The 15,368-nt window shown below is 44.0% G+C and overlaps 1 protein-coding gene across 5 annotated transcripts in view; it reads right to left on the minus strand.

Moving 5' to 3' along the window:
- Positions 1-15,368, minus strand: part of LOC124035927 (serine/threonine-protein kinase BRSK2-like) — a 183,735-nt gene that overhangs the window by 31,442 nt on the left and 136,925 nt on the right. For all 5 annotated transcript variants that reach the window (XM_046349852.1, XM_046349853.1, XM_046349851.1 and 2 more), the window contains 4 exons: positions 13,629-13,662; positions 9,328-9,396; positions 4,897-5,043; positions 1,323-1,354 (listed from right to left, as the gene is read on the minus strand). In XM_046349852.1, the coding sequence (XP_046205808.1) occupies positions 1,323-1,354; positions 4,897-5,043; positions 9,328-9,396; positions 13,629-13,662 (282 nt within the window). The remainder of the gene's footprint in view (positions 1-1,322; positions 1,355-4,896; positions 5,044-9,327; positions 9,397-13,628; positions 13,663-15,368) is intronic.

Below are 15,368 nucleotides of genomic sequence, written 5' to 3' on the forward strand. Positions count from 1 at the left end.
TTTTATCTTCCCTGGCAAAAAGTGTACCTGTGGAATGATCATGCTGTTTAATCAGCTTTTTGATAGGCCACACCTGTAAGGTGGATGAATTATCTTGACAAATGAGAAATGATAACTAACAGGGATGTAAGCAAATTTGTTCAGAAGATTTGAGAGAAATAAGCTTTTCGTGTGTATGAAAAATGTCTGGGATCTTTTATTTCAGTTCTTGAAACATGGGACCAACACTTTACATGTTGCATGTAGATTTTTGTTCAGTATACAATATTGTAGATTGCTAAATAGCAATGATGAACTGACATGATGTAGCAATGAGCAAAACATATTATTACATTGCTGAACAGTAGAACGGTCCTTGGCTCTTTTCTGAAAGGAGGTATCCTCTACAGGATCGGTGGGTCCCCCGCGGGACGGTGGAGCGAACATAGGTGTAAGTTACAAGAACATTTCACAGACCATGATATTGGCAGAAAGCTTAAATTCTTGTTAATCTAACTGCACTGTCCAATTTACAGTAGCTATCACAGTGAAATAATACAATGCTATTGTTTGACACAGTTATGAACTTGAAAATGTATTCGTAAACCAATTAGGCACATTTGGGCAGTCTTGATCCAACATTTTGAATCAGTCTAAACCGTTGCACATACACTGCTGACATCTAGTGGCCAAAATCTAAATTGTGCCTGGGCTGGAATAATACATTATAGCCTTTCTCTTGCATTGTACCAAGATGATGGTACAAAATGATGGTATCTTTTACCAGATCTAATGTGTTATATTCGCCAACATTAATTCAACATTTCCACAAAATTCAATGTGTTTCCTTTCAAGAATATGCATATCCTTGCTTCAGGTCCTGAGATACAGGCAGTTAGATTTGGGTATCGGCGAAAATTGAAAAAAAGGGGCAGATACTTAAGCCTGCATTGTTAAGACCAAGCCATTTAGGAGGAGAACAGAGTTCCATTAAAACTAAGAACATGATGTATTCATGTTCAGGTGGTGTGTATGCAACTACTAGAATCTCTCACATCTGTCCTAATGGACCTACCTTCTCTTACTATAAATGCTGTGGAATGTTTTACTTCAGATTCCATTAATTCCAATTCACTAATTTAGCCTATGTAAGTGCAATAATTTTATCTACTGACTCTTTGTTTGAATATTTGCTACATTTTGTCAATTTAATTTAATTTCACAGGTAAAAGTGCATATATCTATTATATGCACAAAACAGCCAGCATGTACACACACACACACACAAACACACACACACACACACACACACACACACACACATAGAAAGGAGCTCTACTCACATGTACCAGTTGTGCTTCTGGATCTGCTCTAACTGCAGAGACACACAGGAAGAGGAAAAAATATTGTGTTAATGACACAGCATGTGGAACAGGTGCTGCGAAAGACAGACAGACAGACAGACAGACAGACAGACAGACAGACAGACAGACAGACAGACAGACAGACAGACAGACAGACAGACAGACAGACAGACAGACAGACAGACAGACAGACAGACAGACAGACAGACAGACAGACAGACAGACAGACAGACAGACAGACAAGTGAACACAGAAACATGCCTTATCCGTTCTTACTGTATGCATTATGACACAATTAAGGCTTCAAGTAACAACCCCGTCTTTATCTACTGTAGTGACAAAAAAATATAAAACACTATATGTACAAAAGTATCTGGACACTATTTCAGCCACACCCATTGCTGACAGGTGTATAAAATAGAGCACACTGCCATGCAATCGCCATAGACAAACATTGGCAGTAGAATGACCTTACTGAAGAGCTCAGTGACTTTCAACCTGGCACCGTCAATGGAGGCCACCTTTCCAACAAGTCAGTTTGTCAAAATTATGCCCTGCTAGAGCTGCCCCGGTCAACTATAAGTGCTGTTATTGTAAAGTGGAAATGTCTAGGAGCAACAATAGCTCATCCGCAAGGTGGTAGGCCACACAAGCTCACAGAACGGGACAGCCGAGTGCTGAAGCGCACAGCACGTAAAAATCTTCTGTCTTCGAGTGCAACACTTATTACCAAATTCCAAACTGCCTCTGGAAGCAACGTCAGCATAAGAACTGTTCATCTGGAGCTTCATGAAATGGGTTTCCATGGCCGAGCAGCCGCACGCACACAAGCCTAAGATCCCCATGAACAATGCCAAGCGTTGGTTGGGGTGGTATACAGCTCATACTGGACTCTGGAGAAGTGGAAATGCTTTCTCTGGAGTAATGAATCACGCTTCACCATCTGGAAGTCCGACAAACAAATCTGGGTTTGGGGGATGCCAGGGGAAGGTTACCTGCCCAAATGTGCCAACTGTAAAGTTTGGTGGACGAGGAATAATGGTCTGGGGCTAGGCCCCTTAGTTCCAGTGAAGGAAAATATTAACGCTACAGCATACAATTATATTCTAGATGATTCTGTGCTTCCAGCTTTGTGCCAAAAGTTTGGGGAAGGCCCTTTCCTGTTTCAGCATGACAATGCCCCTGTACACAAAGCGAGGTCCATACAGAAATGGTTTGTCGAGATTGGTGTGGAAGAAATTGCCTGGCCTGCACAGAGCCCTAACCTCTACCCCATCGAACACCTTTGTGATGAATTGGAACGCCGACAGCATGCCAGGCCTAATCGCCCGACATCAGTGCCCAACCTCGCTAATACGCTTGTCGCCGAATGGAAGCAAGTCCCCGCAGCAATGTTGCAACATCTAGTGGAAAGCATTCCAAGACGAGTGGAGGCTGCTGTAGCAGAAAAGGGGGGACCAAGTCCATATTAAAGCCCATGATTTTGGAATGAGATGTTCAACATGCAAGGGGTCCACATTCTTCTGGTCATGTAGTGTATATTAATTTCTATTTCTATGGGGCTTCCACTTCAAAACATAAAAAAAACATTATTATAGCATTATTACTAATATTATTTTTGAGTAGATTAAGCAGATAGAAAACCAGCTTAGTGAGGGACACTTAAAACATTGGGCAACTGGGAAATAACCATCTCCTTGACAGAAAACTCCAACGTGAGTGAGAGTAATCTAGGTAACTGTTGGAGATGTAATGAACACGATGGGAGAAGGAGACTGGTTTCAAGCGCAGGGTGCAGCAGGTGTTTTATTTTTAAAGGACCACAGGAGGAGGCAGGTCCAGGAGCAGGCAGAAAGTGATACACGGGTTGTCCAAAAAGTCAACAGTACAGGCAAGGAAAAGGCTAGTAACGGCGTCCGGGAGATCAGGCAATAGGTCGATAACAGGAATTCAGGCAGGGAATAGACAAATGGCGTGGTTAGTGAAGCAGGCCAAAACTATCGTACACGGGAGGATGACATTACAGGACACCCAGTGCTCCGAATAGACATGTGTCACAAAACAAACAACACCTAACAATGATGGGGTCCAAAGAAATGAACAATATAGTGTGTGATAATGACATACAGGTGTGTGAACAGGTGATCAAAATTCAGGTGATTGTGATCTGGAGAGTGAGCTGCGTTCAGGGGATCTAAAGTGTGAGCTGGAAGCAGACGTTACAGCAGGAAGTCACGCTGTAGCTGTGGGAGTGTTTGAAGTGCTGACTGTCTGTGTCTCAGATGGCTGAACCAAACAGCCAATGGGACTGCTGTCTAGAGCAGGGGTGGGCAAACGTCTTGGCTCGGGGGCCACATCGGGATTTTGAAATTCGCCAGAGGGACGCATTTTTGGGGGGGACCAATTGCTTGTTCAAAACTACTTTCAGGGGACTCCCGAGTGGGGCAGCGGTCTAAGGCACTGTATCGCAGTGCTTGAGGCGTCACTACAGACCCCAGGCTGGTTTTATCCCAGGCTGTGTCACAGCTGGCCATGACTGGGAGACCCATGAAGCGGCACACAATTGGCCCAGCGTCGTCTGGGTTAAGAGAGCGTTTGGCAGGCCGAAATGTCCTTGTCCCATCGCACTCTAGCAACTCCTGTGGTGTGCCACGCGCATGCATGCTGACACGGTTGCCAGGTGTACGGTGTTTCCTCTAACCCAGCCTTCCGGGTTAAGCGGGCATTGTGCCAAGAAGCAGTGCGGCTTGGCTGGGTCGTGTTTCGACCTGCTTTCGACCTTCGCCTCTCCTGAGTCCGTACGGGAGTTGCAGCGACGGGACAAAACTATAACTACCAATAGGATTCCACGAAATTGGGGAGAAAAAAGTGTAATATATATATATATATATATATAATCTTGGACGACAAAGAATGTTCAATTGAAACTATATATATATATATATTTTATATATCCGGGCCGCGGGCCGTACTTTGCCTGCCCCTTAGTCTAGAACCAGAGTGGAGGTTTCCCGGACCTGATTAAGCCTACTCCTGAACAAAAGAAAATGCTAACTGTAGAAACGCAATTAAAAGTGATCTTCAGTCAAGGAATAGTCTTAATCTGAGCATGAGAAACTGCCCCAGAGTGTCTTTAGTCAAAATCAGGGGAAGATGGCTCCCTTTCTCTGCAGTGATAAGTGATTTCTGCTTTACTAGTACTGTGAGTGAGAGCTTTACACCGTGGTAGTCAATATTTTGTGGTAATAAAGTGAGATGGAATTGTTTGTTACATATCTGCTAGTCCCGTTTGAAGTTTCCCCCTGTATTGATTGAGAACCAATTTATATTTCACCTGAAAGTGAACAAATGTAGTATTAAGTGCATCTTTAAGCTGAAACAAGGATGTTGTGAACATACACCTGATCCTAGGCCTGATCTTTGTGGTAGATTTGGTGGGACATAACCACCTCTTAGGGGTGTAAACTGATCAGATACTAAGGTAATTTTCTACCTGAAATAAGGGGGTTATGAACATACATCTGATCCTAGAGCTGATCTTAGAGGAATGTACCGTGAGTCTCTTAGTGGCATCCACCTCGATCATGCCCCGAAGAAGATTCTGACAGTCTGGGGGGATGAAATGGGGCATGTGGAAGACACCCAACTTCACCTTCTCCAGCAGGTTTCTCAGGTTGTCATCGTCAAATGGCAGGGCACCCTGGAATGATAAGATTCTATTCATAAATCCAGCCAGCCAAATGGATATGCTGCATTCAAATCATCATGGATAACACAAAAACAGTTCACACATTTATTTCCACTGTGGTCCCCTGAACAACACACAGAGGAGCATTAATACCAGAATGATGCTCAAGGTCCTCTACGGATATTCTTAGGGTTGGTCTACAGGACCCTTTTAATAAAGCCTAATCCTGGACGAAAAAGAATGTTCAACAGAGATTTCCATTTCCCAATTGAAACTGTTTCCTAGTCCAAGACTAGGCTTAATATGTGTCTGGGAAACAGGCCATACAGTATGTGATGTCACTCAGTAAGTCGGAATTGGAAGTATAGAGTCATGCCAAAGTAGAAAACTTAAAGACTGCCAGGTGAGACTGTACTGCATACATCTGACACGGATAAACAACTGTAACGATGTGCGCTGAGAGTCGGGAAGCAAGTTCAGGGTAGTGAGTATTTAAAAAATACATAAATACAAAACAAGAAACACAAAAAACGCACAGACATGACACTGAAACAATGAAGCCTGGGGAAGGAACCAAAAAGAGTGACATATATAGGGCAGGTAATCAAGGAGGTGATGGAGTCCGGATGACTGTCATTATGCACTTACGCGCGTAACGATGGTGGCAAATGTGCTTCATAACGCACAGCCTGGTGACCTAGAGGTCGGAGAGGGAGCACACGTGACAGTACCTCCTCCCCGACGCGCGCTTTTGCCCGCAAGACGCCGACCAAGATGACGATCCCGGAGATCAGGAGCGGACGGTCACCTCTGCAAAGGCGCAGAAACCTGACGAATGGCAGCCTGTCGAGCCAGCTGAGGCACGGCAGCCTGTCGAGCCAGCTGAGGCACGGCAGCCTGTCGAGCCAGCTGAGGCATGGCAGCCTGTCGAGTCAGCTGCCAGCTGAGCAATGGAAACGCGTCGAGTCAGCTAAGGCAGGGGAACCGGTCCAACCCGCCGAGCCATGGGAATCCGACATACTGGCCGAGGCCTCCCAGGTAGCTCCGGTTCTGACTCCCGGACCCGAGATCACCTCCAACACAAAAAAAACTCCCTTTAGTGAGGCGTTATTCTGTAAAAATGTGCGCTGAGAGTCAGGAAGCAAGTTCAGGGAGTGAGTGTTTTAATAAATAAATAAAAACATAATACAAATCAAGAAACACAAAAAACAGACATGAAACTGAAACAATGACGCCTGGTGGAGGAACCAAAAGGAGCGACATATACTCAGCAAAAAAAAGAAACTGTCACGCCTTGGTCATTGTATCTTGTGTTTTTGTTATATGTTTGGGTAGGCCAGGGTGTGACATGGGTTTATATGTTGTATTTCGTATTGGGGTTTGTATTAATTGGGAGTGTGTATTAGTAGGGGTGTGTCTAGTTAGGCTTGGCTGCCTGAGGCGATTCCTAATTGGAGTCAGCTGATTCTAGTAGACTCGGATTGGGAACCGTATTTAGGTAGCTTGAGTGCGCGTTGTATTTCGTGGGTGATTGTACCTGTCTCTGTGTTAGTCACCAGATAGGCTGTAATTAGTTTCACTCGTTTGTTGTTTTTGTATTTTCAGTTATTTCATGTACAGCATTTTCTTCATTAAAAGTCATGAGTAACCTACACGCTGCATTTCGGTCTGACTCTCTACAAACAACAGACGAACTACATTACAGAAACGGCCCTTTTTCAGGACCCTGTCTTTCAAAGATAATTTGTAAAAATCCAAATAACTTCACAAATCTTCAGTGTAAAGAGTTTAATCACTGTTTCCCATGCTTGTTCAGTGAACCATAAACATTTAATGAACATGCACCCGTGGAACGGTCATTAAGACACTAACAGCATACAGACGGTAGGCAATTAAGGTCACAGTTATGAAAACTTAGGACACTAAAGAGGCCTTTCTACAGAAAAACTCCAAAAGAAAGATGCCCAGGGTCCCTGCTCATCTGCGTGAACGTGCCTTAGGCATGCTGCAAGGAGGAATCAGGGCTGCAGATGTGGCCAGGGCAATAAATTGAAATGTCCGTACTGTGGGACGCCTAAGACAGCACTACAAGGAGACAGGAGGGACAGCTGATCATCCTCGCAGTGGCAGACCACGTGTAACAACGCCATTCTGGAAAGGTACACAGGATGGCAACTGCCCAAGTTACACCAGGAATGCACAATCCATCCAATAGTGCTCAGACTGTCCGCAATAGGCTGAGAGAAGCTGGACTGAGGCCTTGTAGACCTGTTGTAACGCAGGTCCTCACCAGATATCACTGGCAACAATGTCGCCTATGGGCTCAAACCCAACCTTTGCTGGACCAGACAGGATTGTCAAAAAGTGCTCTTCACTGACAAGTCGCGGTTTTGTCTCACCAGGGGTGATGGTTGGATTTGCGTTTATTGTCGAAGGAATAAGCATTACACCGAGGCCTGTACTCTGGAGCGGGATCAATTTGGAGGTGAAGGGTCCGTCATGGTCTGGGGTGGTATATCACTGCATCATCGGACTGAGTTTGTCGTCATTGCAGGCAATCTCAGCGCTGTGTGTTACAGAGAAGACATCCTCCCCCCTCTTGTGGTACCCTTCCCGCAGGCTCATCCTAACATGACCCTCCAGCATGACAATGCCACCATCCATACTGCTCGTTCTGTGTGTGATTTCCTCCAAGACAGGAATGTCAGTGTTCTGCCATTGCCAGCGAAGAGCCCAGATCTTAATCCCATTTAGCATGTCTGGGACCTGTTGGATCGGAGGATGAGGCATAGGGCCATTCCCCCCAGAAATGTCTGGGAACTTGCAGGTGCCTTAGTGAAAGAGTGGGGTAACATCTCACAGCAAGAAGTGGAAAATTGGGTGAATTCGATGAGGAGGAGTTGCACTGCAGTACTTAATGCAGCTGGTGGCCACACCAGATACTGACTGTTACTTTTGATTTTGACCCCCTCCTTTTGTTCAGGGACACATTATTCAATTTCTGTTCGTGACATGTCTGTGGAACTTGTCCAGTTTATGTCTCAGTTGTTGAGTCTTGTAATAAACGCAGCTGACAGTGAGATGACGTTTCTTTTTTTTGCTGAGGGCAGTTAAATCAAGGAGGATATGGAGTCCAGGTGAGTGTCATTTTGCACTGACGCGCGTAACGATGGTGATAGGTGTGCGCCATAACAAGCAGCCTGGTGACCTAGAGGCCGGAGAGGGAGCACACGTGACAACAACAAGATTATTGGGACTACAGTGAATAACTCTACTCATGGCAGTCAATGTAGGTCTATCTGACAAATTCTTGTTTTTTTTATGTTAGCCAGAGCATAGCCCTAATCTAGCCAGCCTTCTTCAAAATCTCTACTATGAATGGGTTTCAAGAGACACTAGCCAAAGCAATACATGAGCATTACTCATGACAATCAGTGAAGGTCTATCTGACATTTGAAACAGGCAGAGCATTCATACTTCTACGGATGGAAGGTGTAGTTTATGATAGGATTACTGATAGGGTCTCTTCCCATCTCAACATGCCTTCGTCGGGGAGATAGAATAGATGTCCATATTGACACAACATTGAGAAACACACACACAGCCTATCATTTCCTTTGTTCTCAGCTCCCCACTATGTCACTCTCTAACCAGAGTGGTGTGTGAATGCTGGTGACACAAACTCTGATTAAAGAGCATATGTGTGTCAGTACAAAGCTGACAGTCAAGCCAGCCAGGAAACCCCTGCTCCAATCAGAAACATGATGAATCAACCAATCATATGGGGATGAAAGGGTGCTGATTTAATTTTCAGTCTTGATCCAATAATCTAATGTACTCTTTCACTTAAATTCTATACAGACAAGAACTGGAATCACAGGCCATTGGCAAGAAGTTTGTTTTACCACATTTATTAGGTTATGTCTCCAAACCTTGTCCTGTCCCTTACCTCGAATTCCTTCCCAGGGAATTTAAAAGTCACTGTAGACCAAAGCTTCCCATGAAGACTTATTGTGTCACAGGCAAATACGTCCACTGTGACTTTACCTTTGCCTGAGGGACTCACAGATGAACTTATCGCACTTCTTCCTATGTAATTCTCTCTATTCTCATTCGGGTTTAAAAACTACGTAAGCCCACAAAAGTTTTACAACTTGCTAGCATGTATTTGTCATATTTGTTGCTGTTTGTTTATTGCTGCGGGTCAGAAGAAGAGAAGGAAGATGAGCGTTAAGGTCCATTGCAGGATGCCGGCATGTGTCAAGGTCATGGTCAGGGCAGCTGTCAATCACTCACCACTAAAAGTGCAAAGAGGATGACCCCACAGCTCCACACGTCTGCTTTCCTCCCGTCGTACTTCTCCCCCTGAGAAAGAGAGAAACAGAGAGAGAGGGGGGGGGGGTGAGGAAGGGTGAAGGAGAGTGAGACAGAGAGATAACGATAGACAAAAATAGAGAGTAATCAATAATGCATTTTGTTATGGAGGTGAGATACAGATTCCACATGATTTTTAGGAGCTGAAAACCTCAGATTAACCTTTAAATCACTCACTTGGGTGAGTTAGTGCTTACAGTGCCTTCAGAAAGTATTAATAACCCTTGACATATTCCACATTTTGTTACAGCCTTGATCAAAATGTATTTTTTAAAAATCTCACACATCTAAATGTAATAACTCATAAAGACAAACTGACAACAACCTTTTACAAATATATTGAAAATTAAATACAAAAATATATCACACCGCTGAGTCAATACTTTGTAGAAGCACCCTTGTTAGCGATTTCAGCTGTGAGTCTTTCTGGGTAAGTCTCTAAGAGCTTTGCACAGCTGGATTGTACAATAGTTGCACTTTATTCTTAAAGAAATGATTCAAGCTCTGTCAAGTTATTTGTTGGTCATTGCTAGACAGCCATTTTCAAGCTGATTTAAGTCAAAATTGCAGCTGGGCCACTCAGGAACATTCAATGTCGTCTTGGTAAGCAACTCCAGTGTAGATTTGGTCTTATGTTTAAGATTATTGTGTCCCATTGTCTGTTGAAAAGCAGACTGAACCAGGGTTTCCTCTACGATTTTGGCTGTACTTAGCTCTGTTCTGTTTCTTTGTATCCTAAAAAACTCCCTTGTCCTTGCCGATGACAAGCATACCGATAACATGATGCAGTGATGTGTTGGATTTGCCCCAAACATAATGCTTTGTATTAAGGACAACTTTTTTTTAAATACTGTTTGGCTGTTTTACTTTAGTGCCTTATTGTAAATAGGATGAATGTTTTGGAATATTTGTATTCTGTACAAACATCCTTCTTTTCACTCTGTCAATTAGGTCAGTATTGTGGAGTAACTACAATGTAGTTGATTCATCCTTAGTTTTCTCCTATCACAGCCATTACACTCTAACTAATTTAAAGTCACCATTGGCCTCATGGTGAAATGCCCGAGCGGTTTCCTTCCACTCCGGCAAATGAGTTAGGAAGGACGCCTGTATCTTTGCAGTAACTGGGTGTATTGATACACCATCCGAAGCATAATTAATAACTTCTTCTTCTAAAAACGAACTTTTTTTATTCAATAGGTGCCCTTCTTTGTGAGGCATTGGAAAAACTCCCTGGTCTTTGTGGTTGAATCTGTGTTAGAAATTCCCTGCTCAACTGAGGGACCTTACGGATAAATGTGGAAAAAGTCAAGGGGTGTGAATACTTTCTGAAGGCACTGTAAGTAACCAACTACATGACAGATGGCACACAGCACAGTTTTTGTTTCAAGTTTCTAGTTTTATTAGTTGTATGTATGGGTAAGACAAGTGGTGCGGTCTATGTATATCTGGAAACAACAGCTGGTGCATGAAATCTAAGAAAGTCTCAAGGTGTTGCTCACCTGAGGTAGAGTGTGTCATGATAAGCTGTAGACCACTGTTTACCAAGAGAGTTTTCTCCTATATTATTCGTAGCTGTCTATTTACCACCACACAGACCAGTGACACAGTAAAAAATAAAAAAGTGGTCAGATGAAGCAGATGCTAAGCTACAGGACTGTTTTGCTAGCACAGACTGGAATATATTCTGGGATTCTTCCGATGGCATTGAGATGTAAATCACATCAGTCACTGGCTTCATCAATAAGTGCATCGATGACGTCATCCCCACAGTCACTGTATGTAAAGTCCCCAACCAGAAGCCATGGATTACAGACAACATCTGCACTGAACTAAAGGGTAGAGCTGCCGCTTTCAAGGAGTGGGACTCTAACCCGGAAGCTTATAAGAAATCCCGCTATGCCCTCGGACGAACAGGCAAAGCGTCAATACAGGACTAAGATTGAATTGTACTACACCGGCTTCAATGCTCGTCGGATGTGGCAGAGCTTGAAAACTATTCCAGACTACAAAGGGAAGTACAGCCGCGACCTGCCAAGTGATACGAGCCTACCAGACAAGCTAAATTACTTCTATGCTCGCTTTGAGGCAAGTGACACTGAAACATGGTTGAGATCTTCAGCTGTTCTGGAAGACTGTGTGATCCCGCTCTCCGCAGCCGATGTGGGTGAAACAGTTAAACAGGTAAACATTCACAAGGCCGCAGGGCCAGATGGATTACCAGGACGTGTACTTTGAGCATATGCTGACCAACTGGCAAGTGTCTTCACTGCCATTTTCAACCTCTCCCTGACTGTAATACCAACATGTTTCGAGCAGACCAGCAGAGTCCCTGTACCCAAGGACACTAAGGTAAACTGCCTAAATGAATACCCGTAGCACTCACATCTGTAGCCATGAAGTGCAATGAAAGTCTGGTTTATTATTATCAACACCATTATCCCAGAAACCGTAGACCCACTCCAATTTGCGTACCGCCCCAACAGATCCACAGATGCAATCTCTATTGCACTCCACACTGCCCTTTCCCACCTGGACAAAAGGAACACGTATGTGAGAATGCTGTTCATTGACTACAGCTCAGCGTTCAACACAATAGTGCCCACGAAGCTCACCACTAAGCTAAGGACCCTGGGACTAAAAATCTCCCTCTGTAACTGGATCCTGAACTTCCTGACAGACTGCCCCCAGGTGGTAAGGGTAGGTAACAACACATCCACCACGCTGATCCACAAAACGGGGGCCCCTCAGGGGTGCATGCTCAGTCCCGTCCTGTACTCCCTGTTCACTCATGACTGCACGGATAGGCACGACTCCAACACCATCATCAAGTTTGCTGATGACACAACAGTGGTAGGCCTGATCACCGACAACGATGAGACAGCCTATAGGGAGGAGGTCAGAGACCTGGCCATGTGGTGCCAGGACAACAACCTCTCCCTCAATGTGATCAAGACAAAGAAGATGATTTTGGACTACAGGAAAAGGAGGACCGAGCACACCTCCATTCTCATCGACGGGCTGTAGTGGAGCAGGTTGAGAGCTTCAATTTCCTTGGTGTCCACATCAGCAACAAACTATCATGGTCCAAACAGACCAAGACAGTCGTGAAGAGGGCACGACACAGCCTATTCCTACTCAGGAGACTGAAAGGATTTGGCATGGGTCGCCAAATCCTCAAAAGGTTATACAGCTGCACCATCGAGAGCATCCTGACCGGTTGCATCACTGCCTTGTATGGCAACTGCTCTGCCTCCGACCGCAAGGCACTACAGAGGGTAGTGCTTACAGCCCAGAACATCCATGGGGCCAATCCTGACATCCAGGACCTCTATACCAGGCGGTGTCAGAGGAAGGCCCTAGAAATTGTCAAAGACTCAAGACATCCTAGTCATAGACTGTCCTCTCTGCTATTGCATGGCAAGTGGTACCGTATCACCAAGTCTATGTCCAAAAGACTTAACAGATTGTACACCCAAGCCATAAGACTGCTGAACAGCTAATAGAATGACGACCCAGACTATTTCCATTGTGTACAGTATACATAGTCCCTTTAACTCTACCTACATGTAAATACTATCTCAATTATCTCTACTAACCTTTGCCCCCACGCATTGACTCTGTACCGGTACCCCCTGTATATAGCCTCACTATTGTTATTTTACTGCTGTTCTTTAATTATTTGTTACTTTTATTTGTATTTTTTTCTATTTTTCTATTTTTCACTTAACATGTATTTTTCTTAAAACTGCATTGTTGGTTAAGGGCTTGGAAGTAAGCATTTCACTTTAAGGTCTACCACAACTGTTGTATACAGCGCATGTGACAAATAACATTTGATTTGATTTGACACCGTCCAACCGTCCAACAAAACCCTTACTTGCAGGATCCTTCTTGACAATGCAAGCACATATCCACATGGCATACACCTGATTCAGAGCTGCACTGCTTATATCAGACGACTTGTGATGACACAACACGTGGCTGTGTGTGGCATTGCCACAGCCCGAGGGGCGAAGGGCTGAGAGACAGTTCATTGTATACAGAGCTGAGAGTAGAGCATTATAAAGTTAATGGTTAGAGCGGCTAAAGGGGCTCGTTCTGCGATGCCATTATGGGAGGGAGAGAGAGAGAGAGAGAAAAGAGAGAGAAAAGAGAGAGAAATATAGCACCGAGAAATAGAGAGCGAGAGAGAGAGAGAGGTGGTGAGCGAGTGCACTTACCCTTATGACCTCTGGGCAGGCATAGTGAGGAGATCTGTCAAGAGAGATACGCACAACAGCTTTACACAAGGCAATGCACACACAATGTGTTTTATATACACAAACACACATCCAATAAAACACAGTTACCAGAACACGTGCACACACATTGCATGAAGTCACAAACGCATACACACATACACACTGTTCTGAATGTAAGGAGAGTTAGCTTGAGGACTGCTGCAAATGTCCCAAATAGGTGGAAGGAATATACATACACTTAGGTTGGAGTCATTAAAACTTGTTTTTCAACCACTGCACAAATTTCTTGTTAACAAACTATGACTTTGGAAAGTCAGTTAGGACATCTACTTTGTGCATGACACAAGAAACTATTCCAACAATTGTTTACAGACAGATTTTTTCACTTATAATTCACTTTATCACAATTCCAGTGGGTCAGAAGATTGCATACACCAAGTTGACTGTGGCTTTAAACAGCTTGGAAAATTCCAGAAAATTATGTTGTGGCTTGAAGAAGCTTCCGATAGGCTAATTGACATCATTTGAGTCAATTGGAGGTGTACCTGTGGATGTATTTCAAGGCCTACCTTCATACTCAGTGCCTCTTTGCTTGACATCATGGGAAAATCAAAAGAAATCAGCCAAGACCTCAGAAAAACATGGTACACCTCCACAAGTCAAGTTCATCCTTGGGAGCAATTTCCAAACGCCTGAAGGTACCACGTTCATCTGTACAAACAATAGTACACAAGTTTAAACACCATGGGACCACGCAGCTGTCATAACGCTCAGGAAGGAGCAGCGTTCTGTCTCCTGGAAATGAATGTACATCGGTGCGAAAAGTGCAAATCAATCCCAGACCAACAGCAAAGGACATTGTGAAGATGCTGGAGGAAATAGATACAAAGATATCTATATCCACAGTAAAACGAGTCCTATATCGAAATATCCTGAAAGGCCGCTCAGCAAGGAAGAAGCCACGGCTCCAAAACCACCATAAAAAAAGCCAGAGGATGGTTTGCAACTGTACATGGATACAAAGATCGTACTTTTTGGAAAAATGTCCTCTGGTCTGATGAAACAAAAATAAAACTGTTTGGCCATAATGACCATCGTTATGTTTGGAGGAAAAAAAGGGAAGCTTGCAAGCCGAAGAACACCATCCCAACCGTGAAGCACGGGGGTGGCAGCATCATGTAGTGGGGGTGTTTGCTGCAGGAGGGACTGGTGCACTATAAAAAATAGATGACGTCATGAGGAAGGAAAATTATGTGGATATTTTGAAGCAACATCTCAAGACATCAGTCAGGAAGTTAAAGCTTGGTCGTAAATGGGTCTTCCAAATGGACAATGACCCCAAGCATACTTCCAAAGTTGTGGCAAAATGGCTTAAGGACAACAAAGTCAAGGTATTGGAGTGGCCACCACAAAGCCCTGACCTCAATCCCATAGAAAATTTGTGGGCAGAACTGAAAAAGCCTGTGCAAGGAGACCTACAAACCTGACTCAGTAACACCAGCTCTGACAGGAGGAATGGGCCAAAATTCACCCAACATAATGCGGGAAGCTTGTGGAAGGCAACCCGAAATGATTGACCCAAGTTAAACAATTTAAAGGCAATGCTACCAAATATTAATTGAGTGTATGTAAACGTCTGACCCGCTGGGAATGTGATGAAAGAAATAAAAGCTGAAATAAATCATTTTCTCTACTATTATTCTGACATTTCACATTCTT

Source organism: Oncorhynchus gorbuscha, linkage group LG05 (genome assembly GCF_021184085.1).
Source record: "Oncorhynchus gorbuscha isolate QuinsamMale2020 ecotype Even-year linkage group LG05, OgorEven_v1.0, whole genome shotgun sequence".
NCBI classification, from domain to species: Eukaryota; Metazoa; Chordata; class Actinopteri; order Salmoniformes; family Salmonidae; genus Oncorhynchus; species Oncorhynchus gorbuscha.